At 44.6% G+C, this 15,879-nt stretch overlaps 1 protein-coding gene across 1 annotated transcript; it reads right to left on the bottom strand.

Moving 5' to 3' along the window:
• Positions 1 to 586: 586 nt before the first annotated feature.
• LOC103643116 (uncharacterized) lies at positions 587 to 973 on the bottom strand. Its single transcript, XM_008666271.1, has one exon. The coding sequence runs from the start codon at positions 971 to 973 to the stop codon at positions 587 to 589; it is 387 nt and encodes a 128-aa protein (XP_008664493.1).
• Between the last annotated feature and the right edge of the window lie 14,906 nt (positions 974 to 15,879).

Raw genomic sequence — 15,879 nt, 5'->3', positions numbered from 1 at the left:
TATTTTAAAACCGAGCTTTATACGATGTGTCTATGCCACAATTGCGGTCGCAAGCACATTGCAAATTTTAAATCAATTACATTACCCTAGTCATTCGTATCCACCAGCAAAGTACTCCTCGCCTAAATTACATTGTCGCCTAAATTTTACCATATAGATATAAAAACGTCTAACAAATAATTATTACCAGAAATTACATAAACATTTATAACCTATTTTTAAATAAAAGTAGCATATAATGACTATCATTATGACCAGTATTTAATCCACCGCATCAAATCATTAAAACAAAATAATAGAAGTAGAGAATCAACTCTCCAATAAAATAAACTCAACTTGAAGACCGCGATATCGGCAACGACTTCTGGTTTGTGCATAACATCGAACACCTGATGGGGCATCGTACTGCCCTATGTTTCTCCAGCGACAGGCTGGTGGGGTCCGAGACGTTCGGCATGGCAATGAGGAGACGACGACGAGCACCATGAAGGGATCGACGACGTTGCCTCACATGGCGTGGAGGCCAACAACAACTCCACAACGGCTTCATGGACACGGCGAGAACACAGGGCATGACAAGTATGCTTCACTGGTGAAAATCGCCTTGGCGAGCTAGTCGATAGCCGAAAACGGCGGAGTCCCAGCTCACAGTTTGCGGCACGATGAGACTGCGGTTGCCAGTGAACTCAGCAATCACGGTCCGAGGAGCAGGAGAACGGCTGGGGCGTGAGCGCCATGGTCGGGAGAGCTTGATAGCAGCTCGCACAAGCTGCAAGTCGAACCCCGGCGACGATGCACTGGACATCGGCGTGGGGAGCACGAAGGCGAGGGACGGCAGGTGGCGATGCTGGCTATCATGGCCGACCACGTCAACCAGCACGGCTGGGAGCACGTACGAGTGACGCCCGCACGCCGGAGCAAATGATAGAGGAGCTGGAAACTGGCAGCTCAACGGAGGTGGACTCGCAGCCATGGACGGAGCTCGAAGCGAGCTCACCGATGCTGCTGATGGCCGGACGGCGCTGCTGCAGGGATACAGTCATGTCGAAATTGAGGCCGAGCGCCACAGGCTTATTCTTCATCTCACCCCTTGGAGTACATCCGTGTTAGGTAATACGCCTCCACTTTGTTGCATCCAACAACGTAGCTATCGATGTCTCGATCTAAGGATCTCACCAACTAGTGAAATGATGTTGCGTGTCTGACCCATATTGGTGATGCAAGGTGATACAAGTCATTTATCCTAGTTCGGGCGAGAGAAAGCCCTACTTCCAGTAGAGGGAAGTACAAGCAGGTCGAGAGATGGGACGATCCCAAGTCCTTGAGGTTGATTGAGGCAATTGCCAATATCATTGTGGAGGTGAAAACCGTGAAGTGTTTGCCCCTTCCCCCTGAAGTCGTGGACTCCCCTATTTATAGCCTCAAGGAGAGCTCCCAGGAGTGCCGGGGTTGGCCGCGTACGGTGAGGAGGTGAGGCCGAGCCCCTGTAGACAGTATGACATGTGGTATGGGGCTTGTACTTGTTGTTAACTTATGTCCGGTGGAAACATTCAGTTCCTGCAGAGAGATGAGGCCAGGGCCGAGGGCTTAGTCACATACCCGAGCCTACCTGACAGGGAGGTTCCCCATGCCGTAGTGGTTGGTGCAGTGCGGAGTATGGGAAAAAGCCCCTAGGTAATACGTCAGATCCGTTGTTTCTAGTGATGTCGGGTGCCCTTTCATTGATAATATCAAGGCCAAAGACGAGCTTGGGCAAGGCGGAAGTCTGCTTGAGGCCATGACCGAGTCCGCTCCGGGATTCACGGACGTGTGCGACACAGGTTAAGGAGTTGCCTCCTGAGGGATTCATAGACGTGTGTTGTCTTTATCCTTGTGCATTCTTATTCGCATATTAACTGATGAAGGTATGTCCTTCTTGACCTTCGTCTGATGAGCATTACGTCCATGTGAAGGTAATGCTTCAAAAGACGAAGGTCCTTAATAGTTAACAATTGTGTTGCCTTGTTCTTGACTCACAGCATTTGAGAACAAGTGACCAACATTGGCGCCCACCTCCGGTGAACTCAAACAACCACCTTCATCAAGCATTCAGCTTCACCATGTCGTTGAAGAAGACAACAGCGCTAGGGGCTGCTTTGCAACCACTATACACAAATAGGAGACGCTCTCCTTGCGAGAAGCTAGGAGCCAGAAGAGAAAAGCTACCAGCCCAACACCTCAAGAGGGGGAGTTGGATCAGGAGATCAAGGATTTAGAAGCCATTCACCAGCAAGTACAAAGGAAGAGGGAAAAGATGCATCGGCTAGCCGACCTTCAGAGGAAGATTGACGAAGCCGCTGAGGAAATGCGTCATCTCTCAGGATGACCAAGATGAAGGCCCCAACACAGGGAGCTTCGTCAAGAGAGCCAAATCAATGAAGATGAATGGTATGACGATTTTCACCATGGTAACTTTGCTTTCGATGATGCTTCTCCTTTGGCAGCAGAGTTGCAGGCTACCCCGTGGCCACCATCTTACAAGCCACCTCAGCTTCCCATGTATGATGGGCATTCAGATCCAAAGCAGTTCTTGATGAGCTACGAGGCAACAATATCCACATACAGGGGCAATACTGCTGTCATGGCGAAGTCCTTTGTCATGGCAGTTAGAAGTGTGGCTCAGACTTGGTATTCTTCTCTTCGGCCAGGGACAATTACGTCATGGCAGAAGCTGAAGGACATGCTAGTCACTAGTTTCCAGGGCTTCCAGACGAAGCTAGTCACTGCCCAAGCTCTGTTTCAATGCACACAGAACCATGAGGAGTACCTACAGGCGTACGTCCGAAGGTTCTTGCGACTGAGAGCTCAAGCGCCTACAATGCCCAATGAGATTATCATTGAGGCCATGATCAAGGGGCTCCGTCTAGCACCTACAACACAATACTATGTAAGAAAACCACCACAGACCTTGGAGAAACTCCTCCAAAAGATGGATGAATACATCCGAGCTGACAACGATCTCCGCCAAAGAAGGGAGGAAGCATACTGGTATTCTGAGATGACTAGGGTCTTCGGACGAAGACTTCACCCTAGGCATGTCAGAACAATCCACAATCCCAATACAAATGATGACAGTACCAACCATACTCAGAGCAGCTAGCACAACTCATAATCTCCAGGAATGCAACAAACTTCCTACTGGCCACCAGCCGCAAGAGGTAGAGGCGGGAGAAGCTTTGGCGGAGGAAGGTATGGTAATCAGCCCAGGAAATTGTTCTGCCTGTTTTGTGGCGAGGACAAGGGACACACAATAAGGACATGCCAAGTCACGATCCAGAAGCAGAAGGAAATTGCTGAAGCCAAAGCACGACGGAATCAGCTCAAGCAGGTCCTGCATACTGCTTCGTGCTAATCTCTGTATATCCTGGAGTACGTAGGCAATCAACAGCCTACGGCTTCTGCCGCTTCAGCAAGTCACTCTCAAGCTTCCTGGGCTCAGTTACCACCACCACCACTAGCGCCTACCCCAAATCATGATCAACAGCCAGAAGGGCATCTTCGGCCTCAACAACAACGTGACCTTCGGGAGCAGTCCAAAGTTCACATAGTTAACAGTACTGTGCTCGAGTCAAGGCATATCTACTGAAGGTGGCACAACATTTCGGCCAAAAGAGAGCTCCGATTCGTTATATTTTTACTCCTTTCACTTTTATATTTCCTTCTAAAAAAGACAATACAGGAAGGTTTAACCTTCATCTTGATGTAATAACCTGTGGTTACATCATCGAGTGTGACAAGAATGAGTTACGAAGCTCCAAAGTCATTCCTAAGGGAGCACAGAGTAAACTCCGAAGCTCAAAAGTCATTCCTAAGGGAGCGCAGAGTAATTTTTGAAGCTCAAAAGTCGTTCCTAAGGGAGCACAGAGAAAGTTTCAAAGCTCCAAAGTCATTCCTAAGGGGATGCAGAGCTTAAATACCACCTAAGTAAAAGGTGAAGAAGCTCCAAAGTCGTTTCTAAGGGGATGCAGAGCTTAAATACCACCTAAATAAAAGGTGAAGAAGATCCAAAGTCGTTCCTAAGGGGATGCAGACCTTAGCTCCAAAGTCGTTCCTAAGGGGATGCAGAGTTGAAATACCACCTAAGTAAAAGGTGAAGAGACTTCAAAGTCGTTCCCAAGGGGATGCAGAGTCTGGGTGTATATCAGTGTGGTTTTTCACCTTCGGCACAAATAACATTCTGCATCATATCATATCGCATAGCATCGCATCATACATCATTTTGCATCAGTAAAGAGATGTGGAAAAAACAAAGGAAAGTTGCTCTTTTGAAAAAGTTCGCAGGATTATGAAAGAGAATACTATAGCACAAGATATGCCTTCGGCAGACATATATTCCAACATGAAGTCAATCTTCGTCAGTAGTGACATAAGGAGAATCATTTTCTTTGTGAAGCAAGAAAAGAAGGGAAGGTGTTTTTTCGCCAACAGCTCAAAAACGGTATGTACGAAGGTTTCATGCATCACAAAGAAATATATTACATTAATATACATACAAAAACTTGATGTTTGGTTCTTACAAAAGACGAAAGTTATATACAAGCATCACACTCTCAAGTATACAAAGATATATTCTTCTTTCAGTACTTTTTCAGCGGCTTCATTTAGTAGCATGTCGACAGCTTAATCAACAACTTCATTAGCAATTCTTATTATTAAAAGGGAAATAGGTCGTAAACCTTTTCTTAAATGATTTTGGTGGTTGAATGCCCAACACAAACAATTGGACTAACTAGTTTGCTCTAGATTATATATTCTACAGGTGCTAAAGGTTCAACATAAACCAATAAAAGGATCAAAGTTAGTGTTCCAAAGAAAGGAGCAAGAGAAACCGAAGAGAACCCTGGTCTGGCGGACCGGACTGTCTGGTGTGCCACCGGACAGTGTCCAGTGCACTAGGGGCGATCGACTCGAACTCTTCACCTTCGGGTTTCTGGAGAGCCGCTCCGCTATAATTCACTGGACTATCCTGTGTGGCACTGGACTGTCCGGTGCACCAAGTGGAGCAACGACTAACAGCGCAACAGTCGTCTGCAAAAGTGTGAACAGTGCGTGCAGAAGTCAGAGCAGGCGTCTAAGGCGCACCGGACAGTGAATAGTACCTGTCCGGTGCGGCACCGTCAGAGCTCCAACGATCGAAACCGTGAGAACCCTAATGGTTGGGTGACGTGGCTGGCGCACCGAACAGTGTCCGGTGGCGCACCGGACTGTCCGGTGCGCCCATCGTCAAACATCCTCCCCAACAGTTGGTTTGGTGCTTGGGGCTATAAATACCCCCAACCACCACCACTCCAAGCATCCAAGTTTTTTAGACATCTCATTCAATACAAGAGCTAGTGCAATCAATATAAGACACAATTCAAAAGAATCAAAGCATCTCCAAGTCCCAAATACACTCCAGACTCCTAGTGACTAGAGAGAGAGTTTTGCCCGTGTTCTTTGAGCTCTTGTTCTTGGATCGCTTTCTTCTTCCTCATTTCTTGTTCTCAAGACACTTGTAATCAAAGCAAGAGACACCAAGTTGTGGTGGTCCTTGTGAGGGGTCTAAGTGACCCGTTTGATTAAGGAGAAAGCTCACTCGGTCTAGGTGACCGTTTGAGAGAGGGAAAGGGTTGAAAGAGACCCGGTCTTTGTGACCACCTCAACGGGGACTAGGTTCTTTGGAACCGAACCTCGGTAAAACAAATCACCGTGTCATCCGCTCTATTTCTTTGGTTGATTTGTTTTCCCCTCTGTTTTGGACTCGACTTTATTTCTAACGCTAACCCTGGCTTATAGTTGTGCTTTAAGTTTATAAATTTCAGTTTCCACCTATTCACCCCCCTCTAAGCGACTTTCAATTGGTATCAAAGCCCGGTACTTCATTAGAGTCTAACCACTCGAAGTGATGTCGGGAGGATCCGCCAAGAGGGAGATGGAAACGGACACAAGTCACGGGAAGGCTCCATCAAGGGAGTCCGGCGCCAAAGGAAGGAAGGACTCACCTCCCCGCGTCAGGTCGCATCGGAGTAGCAACAAGAAGAAAAGATGAAGAAAGTTGTCTACTACGAGACCGATTCTTCGTTGCCCTCCACCTCCGGCTCCGATGCACCGTCCGTCACTTCTAAGCGCCATGAGCGCAAGGAGTTTAGTAAGATCCCCTTACTCTATCCCCGCATTTCCGAACGCACTCCTTTACTTTCCGTCCCATTAGGCAAACCACCGGTTTTTTACGATGAAGATTATTGTATGTGGAGTGATAAAATGAGGCATCATCTAACCTCACTCCACGGTAGCATTTGGTACATTGTTGAGTTTGGAGCGCAGGTACCATCCATGGGGGGTGAAGGCTACGACCCGGACGAGGTCGCCCAAATCCGGCACTTCAACTCCCAAGCAACTACTATACTCCTTGCCTCTCTATGTTGAGAGGAGTATAATAAGGTGCAAGGGTTGAAAAGTGCCAAGGAGATTTGGGACGTACTAAAGACCGCACACGAAGGGGATGAGGTGACCAAGATCACCAAGCGGGAGACGATCGAGGGGGAGCTCGGTCGATTCATCCTCAACCAAGGAGAGGAGCCACAAGCAATGTACAACCGGCTCAAAACCTTGGTTAACCAAGTGCGCAACCTCGAGAGCACAAAATGGGATGACCATGAAATGATCAAGGTTATTCTAAGATCACTTGTTTTTCGTAATCCTACACAAGTTCAATTAATTCGTGGTGATCCTAGATATAAGCTAATGTCTCCTAAGGAGGTTATAGGAAAGTTTGTGAGCTTTGAGTTGATGATCAAAGGCTCCAAACAAATCGTCGAGCAAGGCGGCACCTCCACACCCGAGGTGCAACCCATCGCATTGAAAGCGACGGAAGAAAAGAAAGAAGAGTCTACATCAAGTAGGCTCCCCATTAACGCCTCCAAGCTCGACAACGAGGAAATGGCGCAAATCATCAAGAACTTCCACCAAATCCTCAAGCAAAGGAGGGGGAAGGATTACAAACCCCGCTCCAAGAAAGTGTGCTACAAATGTGGTAAGCCCGGTCATTTTATTGCTAAATGCCCTATGTCTAGTGATAGTGACAGGGACAATGACAAGAGGGGGAAGAAGAAGGAGAAGAAGAGATATTATAAGAAGAAGGGTGGCGATGCACACGTGTGTCGGGAATGGGACTCCGACGAGAGCACCATCGACTCCTCCGACGACGAGGATGCTGCCAACATCGCCGTCAACAAGGGCCTCTTCTTCCCAAACATCGGCCACAAGTGCCTCAGGGCAAAGGACAGCAAAAAGAAGAAGGTAAAATCTAGAGCCTCCACTAAATATACGACATCCAGTGATGAGGGTAGCTCTAGTGATGATGAAGATGATTTGCTTGCTCTTTTTGCCAACTTAAACATGCAACAAAAAGAAAAATTGAACGAATTGATAGGTGCCATTCATGAGAAGGATGAAATCTTGGATAGCCAAGAGGAATTCCTTATTAAGTAAAACAAAAAGTATGTTAAAGTTAAAAATGCTTATGCTCAGGAAGTAGAGAAAAATGAAAACTTGTCTAAAGAGCTTAGCATTTGCCATGACACTGTCTCTAACCTTAGAACTAAGAATGCCAAATTGATTACTAAGGTTGAGAAGTCAAATGAATGTGATGATTCAATTGCCAATCTTAAAAATGAGAATGTTAGTTTAATTGCTAAGATTGACAAATTGAATGAATCAATTTCTAGTCTTAAGATTGAGAATGATAAACTAATTTCTAAGGCTAAGAATTTAAATCTTTGCAATGTTTCTATTTCCTGTCTTAGAGATGAAAATGCCATGCTAAAATCTAAGATAAACGAATTAAAATCTTGCAAACCCTCTACATCCACTGTTGATCATGTTTCTATTTGCATGAGATGTAGAGATATTAATGTTGATGCTATCTGTGATCACATTGCTATGATTAAACAACAAAATGATCATATAGCAAAACTAGATGCTAAAATTGCCGAGCATGAACTAGAAAATGAAAAATTTAAATTTGCTCGTAGCATGCTCTATAATGGGAGACGCCCTAGCATTAAGGATGGCATTGGCTTCCAACAGGGAGACAATATCAAGCTTAATGCCCCTAAGAGATTGTCCAATTTTGTTAAGGGCAAGGCTCCCATGGCACATGATGACGAGGGTTACATTTTATATCCTGTTGGTTATCCTGAGCATAAAATTAGGAGAATTCATGCTAGGAAGTCTCATTCTGTTTCCCATCATGCTTTTATGTACAAGAATGAGGCTTCTAGCTCTAGACAATCAACCCATGTTAAATTGCCTAAAAAGAAAACTCCTACTGCATCAAATGAGCCTAGTGTTTCATTTAAAACTTTTGATGCATCATATGTGCTTACTAACAAATCAGGCAAAGTAGTTGCCAAATATGTTGGGGCCAAGCACAAGGGCTCAAGGACTTGTGTTTGGGTACCCAAGGTGCTTGTTTCTAATGTGAAAGGACCCAAGACCGTTTGGGTACCTAAGAACAAGGCCTAAATTTGTTTTGTAGGTTTATGCATCCGAAGGCTCAAGTTGGATCATTGATAGCGGATGCACAAACCACATGATAGGGGAGAATAAGATGTTCTCCTCCTACGAGAAAAACGAAGATCCCCAAAGAGCTATCACATTCGGGGATGGAAATCAAGGTTTGGTCAAAGGACTTGGTAAAATTGCTATATCTCCTGACCATTCCATTTCCAATGTTTTTCTTGTAGATTCTTTAGATTATAACTTGCTTTCAGTTTCTCAATTATGCAAAATGGGTTACAACTGTCTTTTTACGGATATAGGTGTTACTGTCTTTATAAGAAGTGATGATTCAGTAGCATTTAAGGGAGTATTGGAGGGTCAGCTATACTTAGTTGATTTTAATAGAGCTGAATTCGATACTTGGTTAATTGTTAAGACTAATATGGGTTGGCTCTGGCATCGCTGACTAGCCCATGTTGGGATGAAGAATCTTCACAAGCTTCTAAAGGGAGAACACATTTTGGGACTAACAAATGTTCATTTTGAGAAACACAGGGTTTGTAGCGAATGTCAAGCAGGGAAGCAAGTTGGTGCCCATCATCCACACAAGAACATCATGACGACCGACAAGCTGCTTGAGCTACTCCACATGGATTTATTTGGCCCGATCGTTTACATAAGCATCAGCGGGAGTAAGTATTGTCTTGTAATTGTGGATGACTATTCTCGCTTCACTTGGGTGTTCTTTTTGCAGGATAATACACAAACCCAAGAGACCTAAAAAGGATTCTTGAGACGAGCTCAAAATGACTTCGGGTTAAGGATAAAAAAGATTAGAAGCGACAACGGGACGGAGTTCAAGAACTCTCAAATTGAAGGCTTTCTTGAGGAGGAGGGCATCAAGCATGAGTTCTCTTCTCCCTACACACCTCAGCAAAATGGTGTAGTGGAGAGGAAGAATAGAACTCTATTAGACATGGTGAGGACCATGCTTGATGAGTACAAGACTCCGGACCGATTTTGGGCGGAGGCGATTAACACCGCTTGCTTCTCCATCAACCGACACTACCTTCACCAAATCCTCAAGAAGACATCATATGAACTCCTAACCGGTAAAAAGCCTAATGTTTCATATTTTAGAGTCTTTGGTAGCAAATGTTTTATTCTTGTTAAAAGAGGTAGAAAATCTAAATTTGCTCCTAAGGCTGTAGAAGGCTTTTTACTAGGATATGATTCAAACACAAGGGCATATAGAGTCTTCAACAAATCCACTAGATTAGTTGAGGTTTCTTGTGATATTGTGTTTGATGAGACTAATGGCTCCCAAGTGGAGCAAGTTTATCTTGATGAGCTAGATGATGAAGAGGCTCCATGCGTCGCGCTAAGGAACTTGTCCATTGGGGATGTGTGTCCTAAGGAATCCGAAGAGCCCACACAAGCACAAGATCAATCATCATCTTCCATGCAAGCATCTCCACCAACCCAAGATGAGGATCAAGCTCAAGGTGATGAAAATGAAGATCAAGAGGATGAGCCAGCTCAAGGGGAGGACAATGATCAAGGGGGAGATGACAATAATCAAGACTAGGAAGATGATCAAGAAGTACAGGGTCAACGACCGCCACACCCAAGAGTCCACCAAGCGATTTAAAGAGATCACCCCGTGAACTCCATCCTCGGCGATATTCATAAGGGGGTAACAACTCGATCTCGAGTCACTCATTTTTGTGAACATTACTCTTTTGTTTCCTCTATTGAGCCATACAGGGTAGAGGATGCACTAAGAGATTCAGATTGGGTGTTGGCAATGCAAGAGGAGCTCAACAACTTCACAAGGAATGTGGTATGGCATCTTGTTCCACGTCCTAATCAAAATGTTGTAGGGACCAAGTGGGTATTCCGCAACAAGAAAGATGAGCATGGTGTGGTGACAAGGAACAAAGCCCGACTTATGGCCAAGGGATATTCACAAGTCGAAGGTTTGGATTTCAGTGAAACCTATGCACCCGTAGCTAGGCTTGAGTCAATTCGCATATTACTTGCCTATGCTACTTACCATGGCTTCAAGCTTTATCAAATGGATGTGAAGATTGCCTTCCTCGATGGACCAATCAAGGAAGAGGTCTATGCTGAGCAACCTCCTGGCTTTGAAGATAGTGAGCACCCTAACCATGTGTATAAACTCTCTAAGGCACTTTATGGGCTTAAGCAAGCCCCAAGAGCATGGTATGAATGCCTAAGAGATTTTCTTATCACTAATGGCTTCAAAGTCGGAAAAGCCGATCCTACTGTCTTGACTAAAACTATTGCAAATGATTTGTTTGTATGCCAAATTTATGTTGATGATATCATATTTGGGTCTACTAACAAATCTACTTGTGAAGAGTTTAGTAGGATAATGATTCAAAAATTCGAGATGTCAATGATGGGGGAGTTAAAGTATTTCCTAGGATTTCAAGTCAAGCAACTCCAAGAGGGCACCTTCATCAGCCAAACCAAGTGCACTCAAGATATACTTACCAAGTTTGGAATGAAGGATGCCAAACCCATCAAGGCACCCATGGGAACCAATGGACATCTCGACCTCGACACGGGAGGTAAATTTGTAGATCAAAAGGTATACCGGTCGATGATAGGATCCTTACTCTATTTATGTGCTTCTTGACCAGATATTATGCTTTCCATATGCATGTGCACAAGGTTCCATGCCGATCCTAAGGAAGTTCACCTTAGGACCATGAAAAGAATCATGAGATATTTAGTTTACACACCCAAGTTTGGTCTTTGGTACCCCAAGGGATCCACTTTTGATTTAATAGGATATTCAGATGCTGATTGGGCAGGGTGTAAAATTGATAGGAAGAGCACATCAGGGACTTGTCAGTTTCTGGGAGATCCCTGGTGTCTTGGGCTTCAAAGAAACAAAACGTCGTCGCTCCTTCTACCGCCGAAGCCGAGTATATTGCCGCAGGCCATTGTTGTGCGCAATTGCTTTGGATGAGGCAAACCCTCAGGGGCTATGGCTACAAACTAAGCAAAGTCCCTCTCCTATGTGACAATGAGAGTGCAATCCACATGACGGATAATCCCGTTGAACACAGCCGCACTAAGCACATAGCAATTCGGTATCACTTCTTGAGGGATCACCAACAAAGCGGGGATATCGAGATTGCTTATGTTAGCCTAAAAGAACAATTAGCTGATATCTTTACCAAACCATTAGATGAGAAAACCTTTACCAAACTTAGGAATGAGCTAAACATTCTTGATTCTTGGAATTTAGATTAAAACTTTGCACACATAGCTCATTTATATACTTTTGATCACTTCTCTTTTATGTCTATGACTAATGTGTTTTCATGTGTATTTCATGCTAAGTCGTAGATTGAAAGGGAAATGGAGTCTTCGGCGAAGACAAGGCTTCCACTCCACTCTATCGGTATTATTTACCCGTCGCCGTTACTCCAAATCATTCCACTCTCAATTGGTATAATCTTCACTCTTACTCATACCAATGGGGAGAAATAAAAAGGGCTCTCAAACGCCTCCGTTTTTGGCGATCAATGCCAAAGGGGGAGAAGTATTAAGCCCAAAGCAAAAGGACCGCACCACCACCAAATTTCAAAATTTCTTAAAATAGTATATTTAAAATTGAAATATTTAAAGGAGGATTTTTCAATTGGTATCTAAATCTTTTTCATCTTGGTAAAACCCTCTTGAACACTAAGAGGAGAATTTCATCCAGGGGGAGTTTTGTTTAAGTCAAAGGAAAAGCATTTTAAACAGGGGGAGAAAATTTCAAATCTTGAAAATGCTTCTTGAAATCTTATTCATGTACCTTTGACTATTTGCAAAAAGACTTTGAAAAGGTTTTCCAAAAGAATTTGCAAAAACAAAACAAGTGGTGCAAATGTGGTCCAAAATGTTAAAAGAAAGAAAGCAATCCATGCGTATCTAGTAAAAGTATAAATTGGTTTAATTCCAAGCAACTTTTGCACTTGCCTTATGCAAACTAGTTTAATTCTGCACTTATATATTTGCTTTGGTTTGTGTTGGCATCAATCACCAAAAAGGAGGAGATTGAAAGGGAAATAGGTCGTAAACCTTTTCTTAAATGATTTTGGTGGTTGAATGCCCAACACAAACAATTGGACTAACTAGTTTGCTCTAGATTATATATTCTACAGGTGCTAAAGGTTCAACACAAACCAATAAAAGGATCAAAGTTAGGTTTCAAAAGAAAGGAGCAAAAGAAACTGAAGAGAACCCTGGTCTGGTGCACCGGACAGTGTTCGGTGCACCAGGGGCGATCGACTCAAACTCTTCACCTTCGGATTTCTGGAGAGCCGCTCCACTATAATTCACCGGACTGTCCGGTGTGGCACCGGACTGTTCGGTGCACCAAGTGGAGCAACGGCTAACAGCGCAACGGTCGTCTGCAAAAGTGTGAACAGTGCGTGCAGAAGTCAGAGCAGGTGTCAGAGGCGCACCGGACAGGGAACAATACCTGTCCGGTGCGGCACCGGACTGTCCGGTGCCCCAAGATGTGAGAGCTCCAACGGTCGAAACTGTCAGAACACAAACGGTTGGGTGACGTGGCTGGCGCATCGGACTGTCCGGTTCGCCCATCGATAGACAGCCTCCCCAACGGTTGGTTTGGTGGTTGGGGCTATAAATCCCCCCCAACCACCACCACTCCAAGCATCCAAGTTTTTCAGACATCTCATTCAATACAAGAGCTAGTGCAATCAATACAAGACACAATTCAAAAGAATCAAAGCATCTCCAAGTCCCAAATACACTCCAGACTCCTAGTGACTAGAGAGAGAGTTTTGCTCGTGTTCTTTGAGCTCTTGTTCTTGGATCGCTTTCTTGTTCCTCATTCTTGTTCTCAAGACACTTGTAATCAAAGCAAGAGACACCAAGTTGTGGTGGTCCTTGTGAGGGGTCTAAGTGACCCGTTTGATTAAGGAGAAAGCTGACTCGGTCTAGGTGACCGTTTGAGAAAGGGAAAGGGTTGAAAGAGACCCGGTCTTTGTGACCACCTCAACGGGGACTAGGTTCTTTGGAATCGAACCTCGGTAAAACAAATCAATGTGTCATCCACTCTATTTCTTTGGTTGATTTGTTTTCCCTCTCTTTTGGACTCGACTTTATTTCTAACGCTAACCCCGGCTTATAGTTGTGCTTTAATTTTATAAATTTCAGTTTCCACCTATTCACCCCCCCTCTAGGCGACTTTCAATTATATCTAGCGCTTCCTTCATGGCAGGGTCAGCTTCGGGGTTATATGGCTCCAGGGGAGGTGAAAGTTCAGCTACATTAAAAAATATATATTTGTTCATTCCGAAGCTAAAAACGAATTCCGAAGATTAAAACCCAGTAGAAGTACCTATAAGCCTTGCACGCTCGATAGCTGCTTTTGCTTGTTTGGCTTCTTCTTGGGCGTCGTGAGATTCTTTTTCATTTTTTCTAATTGCTTCATCAGCTATCTAATGACCACCCTTCATCCACACCTCGGAGTAAAATCTCCCGCCTAGAGCAGAAGCTTCGACTGAAGGGTTTTTTATGTCATCCGCTGAGAAAACAAATCCTGGCTGAGCTACAACCTTAGCATGTTCATAGCCAGCTTTTTCTAAGATCGACGTGGCCCCCGTGCACCAGCGAAGGCGCAGAAGTCTCCTCGGTCACTTAAAATTTTTTCAAAGGCTTTGACTTCTCCGCCGATCCACTGGACAACTCCATCAGGGTCGCGACAGATGAATTTTTGTTCAGAAGAATATGCCCCAACTCTAGAGAAGTTGTCCTTCAATTTTTTGGCGCATTCCAATGATATTTCATAGCATTTCTCTTTTGAATCCCGAAGCTCATCATAGTTCTTTTGAGCTCTAGACCTTTTGATCTCGCAAATTTCATGCTTCACTCCTTCGACTTCAAATTTCTCAACATCTTCAGCAACTTTCTTTTTTAGCTCCTCCACTTCGGCTCCATGGGCTTCGACTTGCGCAACAAGATAAGCCTCCCTAGACTTTAGCTTCTACTAAGGAAAGTAATATCTTGTCCTTCTCAAGATCCTCATTTCTCAAAGTTATGACTTCTGAACGAAGGTTTCCAAGGGCTATTTTGCAGCTCTCATCCTCTGCATCTTTTTGAGCTTTTAAAGCCTTACTTAAAATCAAGCCCTTAAAAGGGACAAATGAGCATGAAAGGAGGGTAAGGAAAACCATAGAAATTTCATTATAGAATGATGAACCAAAAAACATACACACCTTCAGGCTATTGTAAGCAGGCTGTCCCCAAGCTGATCCTTCGACATCGCAGATAAGCCGAGCTCAAGCTTCAAATAGCCTATATTGTCTGTCATTTCTCGGTAGACATTTATCTCTCAATTGTCTGGCAGACAATAAAGGAAATCATCTTCGTCATCGCCACCATACACCAAGGACCCTCTGGGGTACTTCAGATTCTTGGCATAATGTTGCGCTTCGGCAATTTGCTCTTCTGATAATTGCTTCGTCGAAGCATGTCGCACAATAAGTTCCAGCTCTTTGGCAGGTGCTCCAGGACCAGGAGATTTAGATTTCTCAGAGGCACCCTCTTTTTCTAGTATTATTGGTGTGATTTCCGAAGATCTTGCTTCGGCAGGAACTGAGGGTCCAGCCTCAGAAATAGTCTGCGCCATTCCGGCCTCATCAGATTTCTTTGAAACTTCGGCTTCCGTCCTAAGTGCTTCGGCAAAAGCAAGAGTTGATGTTTTCACAAACTCCATTACAGCATACAGCACACGAGCCATTCTCCTTTTTCTTGGAGTTGCTGCGGGGATGTTTGACGGCTTCGGCAATTCCGTTGCGTGTGGTGGACTCGGTGCGTTCAATTGTTCTGCTGTTTTCTCCACTTTCGGCTCCTCAGTCACATTTGTTCTAGCTATGACAGGCAAAGAGCGACTTGGCTCAGAAATAGGAGCGGACCCCTCAATTAGCTTTGGCAAGTCGGCCGTCTCGATGCGCCTGGGTCGACGCGTCAAAACTTTAACTTTTTTCGACTTTGACGCGCTAGAAGTCACCGAGATAGCAGCTTTCCTCTTTTTCCCTTGCTTTCGTGAGGGATAACAATAATCTGGGTACACAAACCCAATAACGTCAAATACACTATTCAATATATTCTTGCCGCAAGCGCCGAAGGCATTTATCATAGCTTCGTCTTCTGCCTTCGAGTATGCCCCAAGCATCTCATCGCTCGTTGCTTCTACGTCATCCAACCAGTCATCATTTGGCTCGCCAATCTGATCTTTGAACCAAAATGTGTACTTCAGATAAACCAGGCCACCCTGGCTAGAGCCATTGGCGGCCTCCTTCGGCA

Source organism: Zea mays, chromosome 2 (genome assembly GCF_902167145.1).
Source record: "Zea mays cultivar B73 chromosome 2, Zm-B73-REFERENCE-NAM-5.0, whole genome shotgun sequence".
Classification (NCBI taxonomy): domain Eukaryota; kingdom Viridiplantae; phylum Streptophyta; class Magnoliopsida; order Poales; family Poaceae; genus Zea; species Zea mays.
This window is presented reverse-complemented; position numbering and strand designations above follow the sequence as displayed.

Bases quoted from the DNA above. Each gene is read 5' to 3' on its own strand.
- LOC103643116 (XM_008666271.1), bottom strand. From the start codon at position 973: ATGGCTGCGAGTCCACCTCCGTTGAGCTGCCAGTTTCCAGCTCCTCTA.